Here is a 16,525-nt window from a genome sequence, read left to right on the forward strand (position 1 = left end):
AGTCTCACCGGCGCCCATTTGGCTGAGGCTAGAAGGTGGGATGGGGAGGGCCTGTGGAATGACTTGGGCAGAGGCTGTCTCTGACTTTGAAATGAAAGGCGAGGTTTTGGCTTGGAGCTGGCAGGGCTTTGGGAGCCAATCCTAGGAATGGGCAAGGGGTCCAGGCCTACCTGCTGAGTGGGGACAAGTAGAGGCCTGGGACCCCCCTGCTGGGAGCAGTCCCTGTGAGGGCTTTGTGGGGAGTGCCGCCTCAGGGGAGGGGGCCTGGGAATCAGGAAGAGGCAAGCAGGGGAGAAGGACAAAGGGCCTTCTGCGTGGATCGCCTGGGCCTGCGCTCAGGGCCTCAGTCGGGGCTGGGTGGTCCACCCTCCAAGCAGACCTCAGCTGGCCCCCAGGGCCCTGCCAGGCAGCTCTGACTCCAAGACAGAGGGGCAGGTCTTTGGGCCGAGAGAAACCCAGTCCTCCTCCCTTTTCTTGGCCTTACAACCGCTCCCTGCTTGTTTCCCCTGAAATAAATGGGCTGAGCATATTGGGCCGGCAATAACCCCTTGAAATCAGTTGTTATCACAGTTAACAACCAGTTTGGCTTCAGTTTAGGCTGTTAACTATCAAACCACTAAGTGCCGGTAATGATTGATTCTTGGCCAGTTGCAGCTTGAGTGGGCTGTAAAACCCCATTAGCCAGGGTTCTGTGGAGGCAGCAATTCAAAGATAAACAAGTTGGTGGGTGCCATAAGCCGAGCCTTGCCCTACCGCTTCAGCACTCGGCTCCCATGGGTGCCTGGCCTAGGGTTCTGCTGGGAGGCAACCCAGCCCGAAGGACCAGATCCCTTCCCTCCTGTCCACCTCCACTTCCCCGGGCCTCTCTCTTCTGTCTGGAAGGCTCTCTGGACAGCCCACCTCGTCTCCCTAGTGGCAAGCATGGCATGAGTCCACCGCCACCACTGCCACCAGGGACACTTGGGCATCTTCAGCCTGGGGGCTTGAGGATAGCTTTGGCCCAGCCCGTGGCCAGCCTTGGCCCGGTGGCTGGGATCACAGGCCGAGAGCCTGACATTCCACCACCACCACCACCACCCACCCCCAGTCACCCTCCTACCCTGTGGCTTCCCCCAGGAATTGCTCTCAAACAAATGAAATGTGGGTAATTACTGGGCTGGGGGCTGGACAGGCGGCCGTGCAGATGAAAGCGTTTCCTGGACGGTCTCTTCATTTGCATGGCATCAGAAGCTGCTCAGAAGGTGTGACTTTTCCCACAGTGAGACCCCAGCTTCTTGCACAATAAAACCAGGCTGCTCACCCAGAATTAATTAAAGGGGGAGGGGAGGGGAGGGAGCAGAAGCCGAGGCACTAAGAATTGGGGGCGCTGGAAGAGGGCAGCCTAGAGCCCCCTCCCCACGTCCCCAGAGTCCATGCACCAAGAGAAACCCACTCTTCCAGAGCCCCTCGCCTGCCGCAGAGGGCCAGGAAAGGTGGGGTGGACCGGTCCAGCGGTATCACCCACCTCTCTACGCCAAGGCTTCCCACTGAGCCCTGGAACTCCGGACCCGCCTGGATGGGCTGAGCCTGGGAGTTGGGACTGCAACCCTGGAAGGCCTACGTGGTTAGCAAGCCCTGGGCTGCCCCTCGCCCAAAGGAGCTGCCAAAGAACAGAGGCCCCAGAGCGAAGAGGTCTCTGTGTTGACTGCACTCGCACTCTCGGTAAGGCGAGGCTGCCTTCCCACCGACCCACATCCAAGCACACCCTCTCGGCCACCATGGGCCGGTCGCTTAGCCCACCCCCGCCATAGTATGGCCTGGTCTTCTCTACTCCGTAGCAGTCCTCCCTCATGTGTCCTTCTGCCCTGTGACCTGCTGCTTCTCCTCCAGGCCATGACTGGCTGGAGTTCTGCTCTCCACCCAGCTGGACTTCCCTTCCTGTCCAGTGCCTCGGCTCTTCCCCCAAGAGGCCTGCATTGTTCCAGGGCAGCCGTCCTCCTTCCGGACCACGCTCCCGTGGGCTCCTCTGCAGCACCTTGGCTCACAGCTATCTAACCAGATCTCCCCAAGTTAACACTTGTTCTGCCTCACAATTGTCAGCACCAGCCTGGGCGGTCTCCCTTCCCAAGTACCCCACCTTAGACCCTGGCAGCTGCTCTTTTCTTTCATTGTCTGGAGACTGATATCAGAAAGCAGCAGCCCTGGACTCTCCAACCTGTCTCACACACAGACCTAGGGGCACAGAGGGAGGCACTTTAAAAGGACTCCTTTAAAAGGTCCCAATGCTTGCCACTTGGGTTCTAACAGGTTTATCTCTGCCCTTGAGGTGGCCTGGGGCTGTTGCAGTGGTTCCTGCTGAGCTATTAAATCCAAATACAGGACCCCAAGCCCCTTCCCCTGCTTCCATGCTCCCAAGAAAACCCCTCCAGTGATGAGGCGGGGGACTTGGGGACAGCTGACAGGTAAGGGTCCTTCAGTCAGGCTGAAGGGAGACTATGGTCAGAGCTGATGCCCAATTTCTTGCATGCGCCGTCCACCAGCTGGGGCAGGGCAAGGAGCAGGGGGGAGGGAGGGGGGCTGACCCCAGCAGGACTCACTCCCCAACACAAATGTTTAATGCACAAGTTAAATTAATATTCCAGGCACTTAATAGCAACCAGTGACACAACCTCCTTCCACTGACACCCACCCCTAAACGAACTGTCCCACATCCCAACCCTTTCCTCCCTGCCCCCACCCGGGGGTGCAGTGAGTCCCTGGCTGCCCGGCTAGCTTGCCCTGCAGGCGCTGGGGTCTCAGGAGCCCCACTGGGGGACTAGGAAGAAGCTTCCCGATTGGCCCCACCTCCCAGAACCCCCTCCCCCCGGGTCCAGAGGCCCAGTGTGGGCCACGAACAGGCCTCGCGGGCATTAAGAAGACAGACAAGTCAGGCAAGTGGAGTACAAAAATAGAGGCTCTCTTTTGTTTAAAAACAAAACAAAACAAAAAAAACCCAACAGCAAACAATTATCAACAACTAGAACCCGGGGCCCCCCAGCTCCTCCCCAGCTTTCGGCAGCAGATCTCCTCCTGCTTGAGTTTCTTTTCCTTCTTTTCCTTCTTCTCTCTGATCAAGAGGAAAGTCTCTGCGGCTTGCAGCGGCGGGGAGGGCGGGGCGGGCGCCTATCGGGGCTCGGGGGCCCAAGTCCTCTGGCTGCCGCGCAGGCTGCGCGTGAAGGGCGGGTAGTTGAGGAACTCGAAGCGCAGGCTCTGCTCGGTGGTGTGGTGGCCGCGCGGCAGGCGCTTCATGAAGTGCACCTCGCGCTGGTGCTGCCGCGTCTTGGAGCCCTTGCGGGGCCGGCCCTTGCGGGTGAAGGCCATGTACCAGCCCTCGTACTTGGCGTTCTGCAGGGCCGTGTAGTTGTTCTCCAGCACGATCTCCGTGAAGACGCAGTCCTTGCCCTTGCCGTTGCTCTGCAGGTAGGGGGGCCAGACTCGGCGTTACTGGGCTCCGGACGGCCCCGCCTCGCAGGCAGAGGGCAGGCGGCCGCGGACAGCAGGTGGGCGCCCCAGCAGATGGCGAGGTGGGCAGGAGCCGCGGCCCCACCCCCTGCCCGGGCACCCGCTCTCTAATCCCTCACCACCCGCAGCCCACCCGGCAACTTCCTGTCGTCCCCCGGGCGGCAGTGACACATGGCTGTCTACACAGAGAGGCAGGGCCGGGGGGCCCAGGCCCTGCCTGCCCTGGCCCCCTGCCCGCCAGCCTGGCCAGAGCTGCTCGGCCCCCCGTGTGCCCACCTGCACCCCCGCCTCCCCCACAGGAGCTCGGTTCCCTGGCCCCAGGGCAGCCACCCTATGGGGGAGGGGAGGCCTGTGGAAGGGCCCTGAGCCCCCAGCCCCAGCAGCCCAGGAAGAGGGGAGCTCAAGGCTGGAGAGGAGCCGTGACTAATGGGGCCATTTCAGAGCTCGGCTGAGGGGCTGGGCCTGCGGCTTACTGAACATTCCAAATGCTGGTACCATGTAATTGGACATAATAGCAAAGCAATTTGGCGATTTGTTAAAAAGATATATGGAATTTACCACCACCACCACCACCACCCCCCCGCCCCTTCCCTCGCCTTCCTCCTTCCTCCTTAGCCTTTATAGCTTTTCATCTCTCAAGTAGTCTTCTCCTTCACCTCCCCCACGCCCCCACCCAACCATGAGGTAACCCCAAGGTGGCTCTGGGTCTCTCTGCCCACTTCGTTGAGATGACAGGCAAACGATGGTCCTGGAAGAGCTCAGCCAACCCAGCGCGCTCCCCAGGCCTCAGGGCCCCACTTGCCTTCTGTGCCTCACCTTGGCGATCAGTTTCCCCTTCTTGTTCATACAGATGTAGAGGCCGGTCTCAGCTCCTCGAACTCGAACTCGGCTCCCAAAGGTATCTGTCTCCACAATGAGCTTTGCTGTCGGGGAAGGTGGGGGCAGGTTATTGAAAAGGGCCTGGCCCCCTCCCCCACTGTTCCAGGCCCTCACCCCAGCCTCACCCGCAGACGTGTCATATCCCAGCAGCTACGGTGCCAAAGGCCAGGCACACAAGCTCTGGGCTCCTGCCGCAGCCCAGCTGGGCAACCCCGAGAAAATGAAGTCAGTTCTCTGGGCCTCCGGCTCCTCACCATCAGACAAGATTGTAGTTTAAACCTGGTTTCCTCTAAGAACTTCAAGGCTGCAGAAGTTCTGTTCTTCCCACCCTCTTTGTAAATCAGATTGCTGGTTTTGATGTCGGGGCTCCAAATAAAATTTAATCTGACCATAGTTCCACTGCTAATCAAAAGATCTCTGAGGTTCCTTTCAACTCAAAATATTACATGTACACATCCATAGATTGTTACAGACATTCTGAGTTGAGCGGTGGCCTCCAGTCCTGAGGCCAAATGGAAAAACCACTCTCTCTCATTTCTAACTCCCCACCTTGGCCATCCCATCCCAGGGGCAGTCGGTGCGCTGCTGAAAAGGTAGTAGGGGTGGGACAGTTCTCCCAAAACCTACTGCTTTCACAAGCCTCAGATGCCAGCTGGGAGGCCTCAGCCCCTGCTTCCCAGTCACCACAGCCCCAGCTCCAGCACCTAGAAATCAACAACTCAATCGTCTTTTCTCTTGCAACTCCCATCACAGCCGGGCCTCTCAGCCCAGTGGCCAAACACTTTCTGAGTGAGGAGGGGAGAGAATCAGGTGTCCTTGCTCTCAGTCTGGATGGCCAGGAGACTAACCCCCCTTCCCACACAGTCAAGTTGCCACAGAAGCCCCGGTCCCCACCCGACTCCTCCCCCGAGGCTGTCCCCACGGAGGGAGTGGGGGCTGCGTTAGCTGTCTGGCATGGCGTGGAAGGGGCTAGATCTCCTGCCCTCTCTACCACAAAATCGAGAGTGACCAGAGCTGCTTCCCAACCTGCACTGACACGGTGGCCCCTTCTCCTTTCCTGACCCTAGTGGGGGGGGGGCACCAAAGTCAGCAAGGCAGTCCTTACTGCCCGGACGGGAACTGTCCCCTCCCCATTCACACAGGCCCAGAGCTGGGACCCCGTGGCCACATCCCCAGTTTGGCCCCAAGTCAGCTGGGAAATGCAGCTGTCCCCTCCCCTCCCACCCACCTCCTCTCGGACCTTCTAGACAGCCTTCTAGAGCAAGGAGCCGCTTCTTTTAAGGGCCAGGAAAGGATAGACTAGAGAATGGGTGAGAGGATCCCACCCCGGATTCTGCCCCAGCAGGACAGACAGGGATGGCTGTAAGCCCCCTCTGCTTCTTCCGGGGACCTGCCAGTAGCCACCTGGGGCCTCTGCTGTCCTCCCCCAGTTCCCGCGGTGCTGGCTCCACATCCCAAGCCTCTGCTCTGACTCTGGGGCCTCCAGCTCCTACTCCTGCCCTGGGAAAGCCCCTCTTCCTCTAAGGAGAGAACTGGGCATCAGACTTCCACAGACTAAGTCTGCTGTCGCCAGCTTAGCCTCCCCTTCTGTCCCGGGAGCCCAAGGATGCTGGGCCATTTGCTCGGATGGAGCAAACCAGGGAGGAGCAAGGCATTCGTTGGCTTTCCCTGGAAGCTGAGAAGAGCAGCAAGGTAACCCGTGTGGAAGGACAAAGGGACTGTAGGCCAGCCCTGCCAGCCCAGCGGGGGAGCTCGGCCACCGGACAGGCCGCCACCACCCCCACCCCAGAGAGCCCCCACTCTCCTTCCCGGATGGATCTGGGGAGCTGGGGCCGCAGTTTACAGCGGCTTTCCCGACTGGGCTTTTGGAAAGCTTAACATTTTCAAACCTATTCTTCCACCCCAGTGACAGATTTATCCCAGGAAAATTATGTCTCCTTCTCCAGCTTTGAAGGGAAGTCAGCTACGTCGATGCAGAAAAAATGCAGCGAGACATACTCGATCCCCCAAACTGGCTGGAGAAGAGGAGAAAGTATTCAGGAAATGTTAAAAAAGGTGAAAGTAAGAAGAGTTTTAATCGCTCTGCCAGACGCGGGGGTCTCTCCAGAGATTCATAGAGAACAATCTTGAACCTCTTTTTTAACATTTACAGACTTGCAACTCCTTTCAAACTCCACATCTGAAAAAAGACTCGTTCTTTTTCTGTTTTATATCATTCTTCATTTTTCTTCTTAGCTCTTAAAATGCCTCACCTTTTTATTACATTTTAATAGAGTCTTCCCCTCTCCTTTCATGCTTGTTTAACTTAGTCATTATTTAAAGGTTTTTAAACTCACAATAATCGCTCTCTAAAAACAACACCAGTCGCCCAGAGGGCTTGCTTTTCTCTTGGTACATCCAGGGTTCTGGAAATTGGCCCTGTTTCAAGTCAGGAATATTGAATGTTTTAGAAATCAATCAGTCCTCAGCCTCGTCCCCGGCAGTAGCTCCCTGCACTCAGCACCCCACAGGGAGCCCAGAGCCCTGCCCCGGCAGTCTGGGACCCTGGGCGACTGGAACGGGGAGAGCCCCTTTCCGAGCCGAGCCCCTCGGCGTGCTTGACCCTCCGGTGCCGAGTAGTTAGTGAAAGATTCACAGCACCCCCTTTTTCAGCCTGGGAGAATTCGGAGGATTTCTCTCCCTTCTCTTTCCCACTCTCCTTTTGTGGGCCCTGGCGACATATCCTCTTTCAAGAGCTTCCCTTAAGTCTGGGCCCCCTCTCCCTGCACCCCCTGCCTCCACCTGCAGCTGGGGAGGGGTGTGTGAAGGGGGAGGTGTAAAGGGAGATTCCTGGATTCGTTCATCTGCGGGGCAGGGAAAGGGGCACCTGTGGGCCAAGTACTCCCCTAGGCCCCTTCCCAAGCAGACCCTCCTTGAGACACCTTTTTGCCCTAGCTCCTTGCCTCCTGCAGAGGGGAGCCTGCAGACCCGCAGGGGGGCCTGTGGCGCCGGCTAGCTGGTTAGCGCTCCCGCCGGCGCAGGCCGGGCCGCCCGCTCCTTACCGAAGGGGTCGCCGTCTTCCGCCATGGCGTTGATGCGCTTGTTGGCCAGGACTTGCACGTGCTTCCCGCTGGTGCGGCTGTAGAGCTGGTAGGTCCGGATGAGGCGGCGGCTGAGCTGATCCGTCACCAGGCTCTGCTCCCTCACATGCTGTGTAAAATTAGGTGAGGACTGAACAGTTACCTTTAGGAAATTGAAAAATACACAACACGCCATTATAATGCTACTCCGCCCAGGGGCCCGAGTTGCTCTGTCCCCCACCCCTGCGCAGCCCCCTCCACGGCCCCAGGCGGGCCGGCAAGGGCTGGGACCCCCCCCCCCCCAACATCTGGGCTCGGGCCACCGCCCCCTACCCAGGAGATTCCGGGCCGACCCAGACAGCATGGATGAGCCCGGGCCGGGGAGGATCTGGACCCACCTGTTGGAAACACCCTGGGGCTCCCGGCCAGCTCCCAACAGGGAAGAAAGCCGGAGGGAAGGGGGGCGCCTTCTAGGGCTGCAGGGGACTCCCAGGTAGGCAGGCGGCGCGACTAGCCCCGGCCATTTATAAAGACACATTTACGGAGCAAACGCTGAGAGTGCAGAGGGCCCGAGCACACGATCGCTCGGCCTGACCGGCCAAGGCTCCCCCCGGGGCCGCGGAGAGGGTTCCTGCTGCAGTCGCCCAGACTTCTCCTGACACCTGAGCGCCTCCCCGGCCCCAGCGGCCCCCTTCCTTAGCGGCCAGGTGTGGCTGCCCGCAGAGTGCCCCAGGCACTCCCACCTGGCTAGGATGCGTGGGAGACAGCGCTGGACTCGGAAACCCTGGGTTCGAGCCTCGCCTCTCGCTCGCTGTGTGGCCTTAGGCGGGGCGCTACCTCTCTGTTCCTTAGCTCCCTCCTCCGGCTAGCTCCAGGTTGGGTTCCTAAGGCTTCTTCTAGCCCCGCCGCCCCGGCCGCCCGGTCGGTCCTCGTGCCCCTGCCCGACACTGCCAGCCGGTGTCCCCCGCCTCCGCGCAGTGCTCCTCACCTGGGCTTGGAGGCAGAGAACCAGCAAGTGCAACAGCCTGTGGGAGACAAAAGCGGGCGGGAGAGACAGAGCGAAGCGGGGTGAGCGCGGCGAGCGGCGAGGGCGCGGGCCCGGCGGGCGGCGGGGGCGGCGGCGGTACTCACAGGCAGCTCAGCGCGGAGCGGGGGCTGCCCATGGCGCGCGGCCCGGGGAGCACGGAGAGCCCGGGCGGGATCACGCCGTCCCGCGGGCGGGGGCAGAGGGCCGCAGGCGGGCGGCGGCGGCCGAGGGCGGTGCGGGAGCGGGAGCCCAGCGGCGATCCCGACGCGGCTCGGCGGGTCCCGTGGAATGTCGTGATCGCCGCGCCGCGCGGAGACGCTCTGCGCCGCTGCCGGAGCCGGTGGCCGCAGGCTGCTCAGGAGCCGGAGCAGGCGGGAGGTAACGGGCCGGCGGGGTGGGTGGGTAGGTGGGAAAGGAGGGGGAGGGGTGGGGGCGGGGGGCGCCGCACCGGGGGCGAGGGGGGAGCGCGGGGCGGGCGGCCGGAGCCCGCAGCCCCCGGCTGGGAGCTGGGGCCGGGACACAGCCCCGGGCGGGGGCGGGGCGGGCCGGGGCGGGGCGGCCGAGGGGTCTGGGATTGGGGGTCTGGGCTAGGGGAGGGGTCTGGGGGCCCGCGGGAGGGGCAGGGGCGGCCCGTGTGGACGCCTCCCCCCACCCCTGGTTTGTCCCTTCGCGCGCTCTTGGGGTCTGGACACGCTGGGTGGGGGATGCCCCAAGTCGCCCCCTCCCTGGAGCGAGGAGACCCTCGGCCACAGGGCTTCCTAGACCGCCCGGTGCGCCGGAGTCGGACGCCGCTGGGTCTCGGCGGTGAGGTCCGGTCCACGGATGCCTCTGGCTGATGCCTCTGAACCACCTACTGTGTGCTCCGGCAGGGCCGGCCCGCTGGGAGCTAGTGCTGGGCGCCGGTCTCTCGGGCAGTGCGGGTGTGTGCGATGGGCGAAGCGGCTCCCCGCATCTTTCTGCTGAGACCTCGTGGGTCGCGCCTGGCCCGCTCTTTCTCTAATCAGGCGCTGGGAGCAGAACTGCCTCCCCTATTCTCACCCTGCTCTCGTTCTCCCCCTCCTCCCCTACCCCAGGGCCGAGCTGGGGGGAATCATGAACCACCTAAGTAGAGGGAAAAGCCCAGAAGTCCCTGGCAGGGCCGCACAGCCACTGGACCCCCATACCAGCAGGCAGAGGGGCAAAAAGAACTTCTTTCAGGGTTTTTTCCTGGGCTGGGCACAGGCTGGTGCTTTGTGTAAACTAGGAAGAAGGGCTGGCACTAAAGGAGGCTAAGGGACTCTAAGCTTTTTCCCTGCATCTCATTGCTTCCCCCGCTGGGCCTTGTGGACACCCTGAGACATGCTGCTTCTATGGGAGCAGCCACGGTGGGCACAGGTGCCCTGGGATAGGTACTTCTGAGTAGCAGGTGAAGCCACAGCTACCCTGCCCAGCTGTGGCCTTCACCCATGACTTCAGCCTCCCCACTGCCCCCTATGCCCTTGGAGGCAGGGCTGGAGAGGGTGCATTGGTCCCAGGAAGCCATTAACCCATAGAGGTGGCAGAAGGCTCTTGTCCAGCAGCTCAGCCAGGTTCTGCCGACCACCCCTTTTCCTGTACCCCCGTCTTTCCCCTCTCCCAGCCATAAATGCAAACGCTGAATAATATTGAGAAGGGGAAACAGAGGGCTTGTCTCAAGCTCTCATTCCTCTTCAGAGCAGACTCCCTGAGCCCACCTGTTACCCCTGTCCAGGAGTCTGTTCACTCAGCTGGGTCTTGTCCACACACACCTTGACGCGGGGCCCAGGTCTAACTAGCTTAGAACTTACGTTCTTGGCAAAGAGCTGGGCAGAGTTGTTCTGCAGTGTTTGCTGAATGAATGAATAACGGGGAAACTGGCTGCACAGTTAGACCTCGGCCCCTGTGCAACTTCCCCGGGGAGACCTGACTTCACCACTGACCCCGACACCTAATAAGTTTAAGTGCCACCATTTTTTGAGTATCTGCTAAAGGCCTGGCATGTGCTGATTCCTCTCATCCTCTCAAGCCCTGGGGAAGTGGGCCCATCAGGGAGGAGATAGGTTAGGCAGGGTCCAGGCACTCACAGCCCCAGGCAGCCCTAAAAAATTCCCTTATTGTGTCTGCTCCACCGTGTGTCTTCACTGTCATAGAGGCCTGTGTGGTGACTTAGAGGTGTTTGTCTCTCCCTCTGCACTGTAATGTAAGATCCAAGAGGGCAGGGATGACATCTGTTTGCTCACCATCTTAACGTCCTTTTCTGCACACAGTAGGTCTTCAGAAATGTTTATTTGTATACATGAATGAATGAATGAATCCATAAATCAATGAATCAAGTGGAGTGACTAGATGGAGAGCAGAGTGGCACTTCCTGAAAGGGTCTTCTCCTCACTGTGGACCCAGCTTTCTGAAAATAATCTGATGGGAACAGCAGGGAACAGGCCCAGGGCAGGGGTCAGGGAGGTCAGCCGATCCTCAGTGTATATGCTCTTGGGGTCCCAGCCAGGGCCACTCAGGGTACCTGCCCTTCCCCGGGAGTGGGGGTGAGGGTGAGGCAGAGCACCTGGCACAGATCATCCTTCAGCCCTGGTTTTCCAGCCTCCAGTAGACTCTGAGGGACCTGGACTGAACCTTAATGATCTTCGCTCCCCCCTCCCCGGGGGAGATGGGCGTCCCTGGAGTTTCAGTCTTACACCTTAACGCCTGGCAAGCGGCCTCTGCGGGACCAGAATTCCTTTACATCTGGAGACTCCCACAAACTGGACCCTCATTCCCAATAATCGTCAATTTGGGGGGCTTCTTCTCTCGCCAAAAGCCCGGATCTATAGAGGCAGATGGGGATACCCCCTCAGCAGGCGCCCGGTTTCTGCCCGGGCACGGCCGGGTGACTGACAGATGCAAATGCTTCGCGGGCCCGCAGGCCGCTCCCTCCCTCCCTCGCTCGCTCTCTCTCGCTCGCCTCCCGGCCAGCTCGCGCCTTCCTTTATCTTATCAAAGCCCCGTAATTACAATTGCTATTTTGTTTCCTCGAATCTGCAATCAGAGCTCCCGGGCCCTGATGAGGGAGCGCCTGTCAACCTGATCGCTGAGTGACAGCCTGGCCACCTTCCCTGAGGCCGCCCCCACACTCCGCAAACACAAACACACACACGCACCCCCCCCCCCCCCAAACACAAACACACGCTCCTCGCCAACACCTCCACAAACACGCCCTCACCGGGGACCTAACACACACCTTTAGCCCCTTTCCTAACGCACCCCTCGACACTCCGCCCCACCCTTCAGCCTTCAAATCCACACCAGCCGGCGCGGGCTGCTCCGAAGCGCGCCTCCTGCGCACGCAGTTCAAAGCGCCGAGGATTCTGTCCACCGTTCAAATGCAAATCCCCCAAACTGCGTTAAGCACTTCGGGCCCCAGTCTGGGAGTTCCCCTGTCGCCTCCAAATATGGGTCTGCATGACCCGGCGTGCGCCTTCAGTCCCTGCGCGCGCTAAGGCCAAAGCGACCTGGCAGCGCTCCTACTGTGTGCTTGGAGGGGGAGGGGTAGAAAAGGGGGGAAGAAGAGAGGCGGGGCGTGAGGAGGGAGAAGAAACAATTCCCAGCTCTGTCCGCGGGGGGCCCCATTGGCTGGGGAGACTCCAGAATGATGAGGCAGATGTGGATTGGGCCCCCACTGCGGGCAGGAGCACGCTAGGCGCCGGCCGGGACCCGTGGGGAGACAGATCATGCAAACAGCAAAGGAATACAATGAGCGATGAGCAGCATCGCGGGAGGGGTAAATATTGGGGCGGGGCCACGCGCAGGGGGTCGATGGGTCCGCTTGCACAGAGACTTGACTTTTCACTGTTCTCAGCCAGTTTCCCGCGCCTCCAATCTAGAACTGTGCGGAGGAGTTTGGAGGCTGGAGCCGAGGAGGAAGGGAATGAATGGCCTGACCGCCGCCGCCTGATTCCCCTACTCTAAGACGAGCCCTTCCCAAGAATGAATGAATGGATGACCACCCCAATGATTCATTTCCTCGCCTTCCGCTTAAAACTTGGCGGCCCAGATCCCTCGCTGGCCACGTAGGTTCCTGCACCACCGCGCACGCTTAGAGCGCCTGGAGAGGCTGCGTGGGGAGCCGCACCACCACCCACGACCGCCCGGCAGTTCCAGCCTCGCCCACCAGAGGGCGCTAGCTCCGCCTCTCCCCACCCGGTATCGCCCGGAGGCGAACGGTTCCGAACGCGCCTCTTTTCCACTCCACCTGGAATCCCCGGTGGAAGCACTTCGGGAAACTCCTCATGGAGCGGAGAAAGGCCTAGAACCGTGATCACCACTACACAAAGAGGAGAAAAAAGACTTCCTTTATTCTCAAAGGGAGGTTGAAAATCACTTCTTCTTCCCCCCCATTCCTCAACTCCCTTACTCATCACAGCCAGGCAGACCATCTTCTTTCCCATGGATGCATGTTGCAAAGGGAGTGCTCTGCTGTGTAGTGGGGACGCTGGCTCCAAAACTGACCCCATCTGCCCAATGCCAGTCCCTTGATTATCTGGGCTCCCTCCCACTTGTCCACTCACTTCTTCCAGCAGTGGGTGCAGAGTCTGCCTGGCCATTAGGCCTGGCCTCTGTCCATCCTCAGCTTGTCTGGTTCCCGGCTGCCTCGGGAGGTAACCTTTGTTTGTTTGCTGGTGGGGCATTAACACTTCCCCCACCCCACCCCTCAACACAGCTGCTGAACTGCTGACCCCAGAGCTGGTCACATACACACAACCAAAAATATCCGGCTCTCTTTTTGGCACAGCAGCAGCTAGGCCTCAGAATTACCCGATTCCAGGAACCAGAGACCCCCAGGCCAGGCAGTGTGCTGGGGGCAAGAACGCTTTAGCTCAGGAGATGGATTCCCAGGGGCCCCTCTCTGGCCCCATATGCCAGGCCACCCGGATTCTAGTTTCCTTGTCACCCAATCCGGTCAGGCCCCTCCATCTGGCCCTAGGAATCATGTTTCTAAGGGCCCAGCCTAGCTCAGAGACTGCATGCACATCTTGAAGGAGCAAGGACTGGCCCCCCACCCGACCCCTCACAGACCCTGAGCCTGTGGCCCCTCATGGGGCTAGGGATGCACATTCCTCAGGCAGCTTAAGTCCCCTTATCTGCCCCCCTGCCCATCAGCTTGAGTGCTGACAGAGGCCCAGAACCCTTGTTTGGCTGCTGATAACCTCTTGAGATGGTCCTCCCCCACCTGCAGAGGCTGGGAACAGTCTGGGTTTTAGAAGCTCCCCTTCTAGCAAGGCAGTTGGGGCCAGACCCTGGGCCCTGGGGACAAGCAGGATCCCATTTCCCCACCCTCTCCAGACCCAGGGCCACCCTCGGTGCTGCCACAGTGCCACCTGGTGGTCCCTAGGGGAATGCCACTCCAGCACAAGAAAAAGCCACACAAGTGATTTGCAAAAAGTTCTACAGCACTTTATTTCAACGTTTATCCAAAAATGTAAAAATTATTAAAAATGTGTAGTCCTGACCTTCAGCTACTGAGCTCCAACCCTCATAGGAATAGGCAGAGAGAGGATCAGGATAGTCAGAGTTTCTCCCACCTCTAAAGAAAAGGGCATAAAGTAGGATTAGGGAGAATGGGCCCTTTTTCTCCCAGTACCGGCCCAAATTTCCTCCCACCCCCGTGCCTCAAACCCTCCTCTTCACTGGAGAGGAAACATTTAAAATTCTTGAGACTTGTCCAGGAACATGGTGCATGGTGCACAGTGCACATGGCAGGGAGCTGACCTGAGTAGATAAGTGGTCAATATCTAGGCCCTCACTTGCTCCTCCTGTCCCCTCCCCAAGCCCTAGGCACCATCCTGGTGTCGCCTTTCCCACTCACCAAGGAGGGCCAGGGCTGCTTCTTGGCAGGCAGGATGGGGTACAACTCAAGTCTCCTCCACCTCCTCCTCTGAAGAAATGTCATTGCTTATAGTAACTGGTGGACACACAAGCAGTGAGGATGAGGGGAGAGGGAGAGTTGAATGAAGCCAGATCACCTCCACATCACATGTCTTTCATTAGGCAATTTTTCATTATATACCCTGTGGTGCTATGCTTGCAGGGACCCTGACCTCTCAGAGCTTATGATCTAGGTAGGAAGAACTTCTAAGACTAAACTGAGTAACCAAGAGCCAAGGGAATCCACATTATTGAAGCTGAAGACGCTGAGAAGATTCCCTGGAGGAAGGCTTGAGTTGGACAGAGAAGTGAAGGGAGTATCATACAGGGGATACAGCCTGGGGAGGGGTGGGGTGGGCATGTAGGACCTCTACTGGGGACTGCATTAGGCGATGCTGCTATGATGGAGGAGTGTGTGGTTGGGGAGTCCTGAGAGTAGACTGGAAGCAAAGGAGGCAAAGAAGCAGGTCCTCCTTTCTCTCACCAATCTGGTGTCACCCAGTGATACACACAGGACCAGAGCCTGACTTCAGGTGGAAAGTTACCGGTGAATGAAGCTGAAGTCATCGGGGCTGAGCTAGGGAGAAAGCAAGATAAGGGTTTGGTCCACTCCTCCCCTACCAGCCTTGTGGTGGGTCCTGAAGCCCTCAATCCTCCTCCCCCAAGAATGGCTGGAACTCACCATGGGTTGGCAGGACTTGAGGTTGGCCACAGGGACTGCCATCTCATAATGGTCATTGTTCTGAGCCACAATTTCCACCACATTACACTCATCCTTGGCTCCCTCAGTGAGGCAGAGCTGGGAAGGGTACACAGGACCTCAGGATCTCCTCAAGCACGGGTTCACACTACACACGGACCTCAGTGAACTTGCCCAGCCTCAGAGGTCCCTGTATCTGGCTAAGGGAGCCATCCATGTGGGGGGTTAACAGATGAGGTGACTCCCAGTAAAAAAGGGGCATATATAGAAGCGAACCCAGTGCCTGCCCTGGCCGAGCTATTCTCTGCCATCCTGTCACCATGGTCAATGCCAGCACGTGCTCTCCATCATCCTCTTCCTCTACCTCGAAGGTGTAGGAGCGGGTACCTCCGGAGAGCTCAGTCTGGGAGTTGTAATGTATTGGGGGAGGGGGGGAGAAGAGTTTCACCAAACCCTCCTTCCCCATCACGTGCAGTCATCGAAAGGTAATTTACACACCCACCAGATGTCCCTTCGCCTCAGGAGCACCTGGGGTGCTCGGTCCTAGGCTCCGCCCTACCCGGCACTTCTAGGGCAGGGGCTCCACTGTCCACTTTCGCCCAGGCGGCCACGTGCAGGGCCCCGCCTCCTGGGGAATACCGCAGGACACCCCTCCATCCTCACCCACGTTGTGCACCCATCTTTAGTCCTGTTTTTGATCGCTGACGCTTAACCTAGGCCACCCAGAACCATCCTCATTCTTTCCTTTCCCCAATACCGAAGAAAAAGCCGTCCAGTGACTGGGACCCGCAGACTCCCGACACCCCCGGTCCGGACTCGGCTCCCCTCGACCAGGAACAAAAAGGTGGCAGCGGTGCTGGCGGACATGCTGCTAGCAGTTCCTAAGCCCCGCCCCCGACACGTACAAAGCAAGGGTCCCTTCACTAGCCCCGGCCCCACCCCTTAAAGGAGACGCTCAGTCCTGAGGAAGAAAAGGCTCGGAGACTGGTCCACCGCTTCTCCGCCCAAGAACCTAAGGGCTGTGCTCAGACTTCTGTGTCAAGACCTCAGAGGGAGGAACATCACAGAAGCATAGATCTGATATTAATGTCTTGGCTTATTTCTATATTTAACTGTTGAGGGAGGCTCCTGCCTTCCATTTTCTCCAATCCCACGCACCCTTTGGGGTGTCCCCTACTACTCCTCCAAACTGGCATTAGGTTTGTTAAGGGAGGAATAGAATGAAAATGATACCTTTCTTACTTCCCCCACCCCCCACTCCAGGTAAAGGCGGATTTCATGACAGCCTTTATAAAAACAAAGGAAATAAATTCAAAGATTTGTAGTTGGACTTTGTCCCCAAAGAGCACAGGAGACTGAAGGAAGACTACTGGTATTACCACCCAAAACCTCTAGGAGACAGGCCTCCTACACAAACGACTCTGCAGTGCCATCTTAATTAGCTTGAGCTGCTGGCAGTGTATATTA

At 58.9% G+C, this 16,525-nt stretch overlaps 2 protein-coding genes and 1 long non-coding RNA gene across 3 annotated transcripts; all 3 read right to left on the reverse strand.

The window, feature by feature from the left end:
• Window positions 1-3,141: 3,141 nt before the first annotated feature.
• FGF8 (fibroblast growth factor 8) lies at window positions 3,142-8,581 on the reverse strand. Its single transcript, XM_004446924.1, has 5 exons — window positions 8,550-8,581; window positions 8,407-8,443; window positions 7,401-7,548; window positions 4,297-4,403; window positions 3,142-3,432 (listed from the first exon to the last, which is right to left on the reverse strand). Exons 1-5 carry the CDS (start codon window positions 8,579-8,581, stop codon window positions 3,142-3,144), a joined length of 615 nt encoding a protein of 204 aa, XP_004446981.1.
• Window positions 8,582-13,862: 5,281 nt separating this feature from the next.
• LOC139439221 (uncharacterized) lies at window positions 13,863-14,372 on the reverse strand. The gene is made up of 2 exons (XR_011649007.1): window positions 14,300-14,372; window positions 13,863-14,017 (listed from the first exon to the last, which is right to left on the reverse strand). It is a non-coding gene; the product is annotated as an uncharacterized lncRNA (long non-coding RNA).
• A 381-nt stretch (window positions 14,373-14,753) lies between these two features.
• NPM3 (nucleophosmin/nucleoplasmin 3) lies at window positions 14,754-16,001 on the reverse strand. The gene is given in 6 exon segments (XM_012522447.4): window positions 14,754-14,920; window positions 15,025-15,157; window positions 15,378-15,461; window positions 15,708-15,709; window positions 15,816-15,838; window positions 15,840-16,001. Coding segments are annotated over 6 exon segments (396 nt in total). The 5' UTR covers window positions 15,926-16,001; the 3' UTR covers window positions 14,754-14,852.
• Window positions 16,002-16,525: the final 524 nt, after the last annotated feature.

The sequence above is a fragment of the Dasypus novemcinctus genome, chromosome 6 (genome assembly GCF_030445035.2).
Source record: "Dasypus novemcinctus isolate mDasNov1 chromosome 6, mDasNov1.1.hap2, whole genome shotgun sequence".
Classification (NCBI taxonomy): domain Eukaryota; kingdom Metazoa; phylum Chordata; class Mammalia; order Cingulata; family Dasypodidae; genus Dasypus; species Dasypus novemcinctus.

What these genes read in the sequence shown, in the direction of transcription:
- FGF8 (XM_004446924.1), bottom strand. Translation starts at nt 8,581, where the DNA reads ATGGGCAGCCCCCGCTCCGCGCTGAGCTGCCT. An exon ending in TTCTCTGCCTCCAAGCCCAG is followed by an intron (nt 7,549 to 8,406) that starts GTGAGGAGCACT and finishes AATTTTACACAG; the next exon opens with CATGTGAGGGAGCAGAGCCT. An exon ending in GGAAGACGGCGACCCCTTCG is followed by an intron (nt 4,404 to 7,400) that starts GTAAGGAGCGGG and finishes CTTCCCCGACAG; the next exon opens with CAAAGCTCATTGTGGAGACA.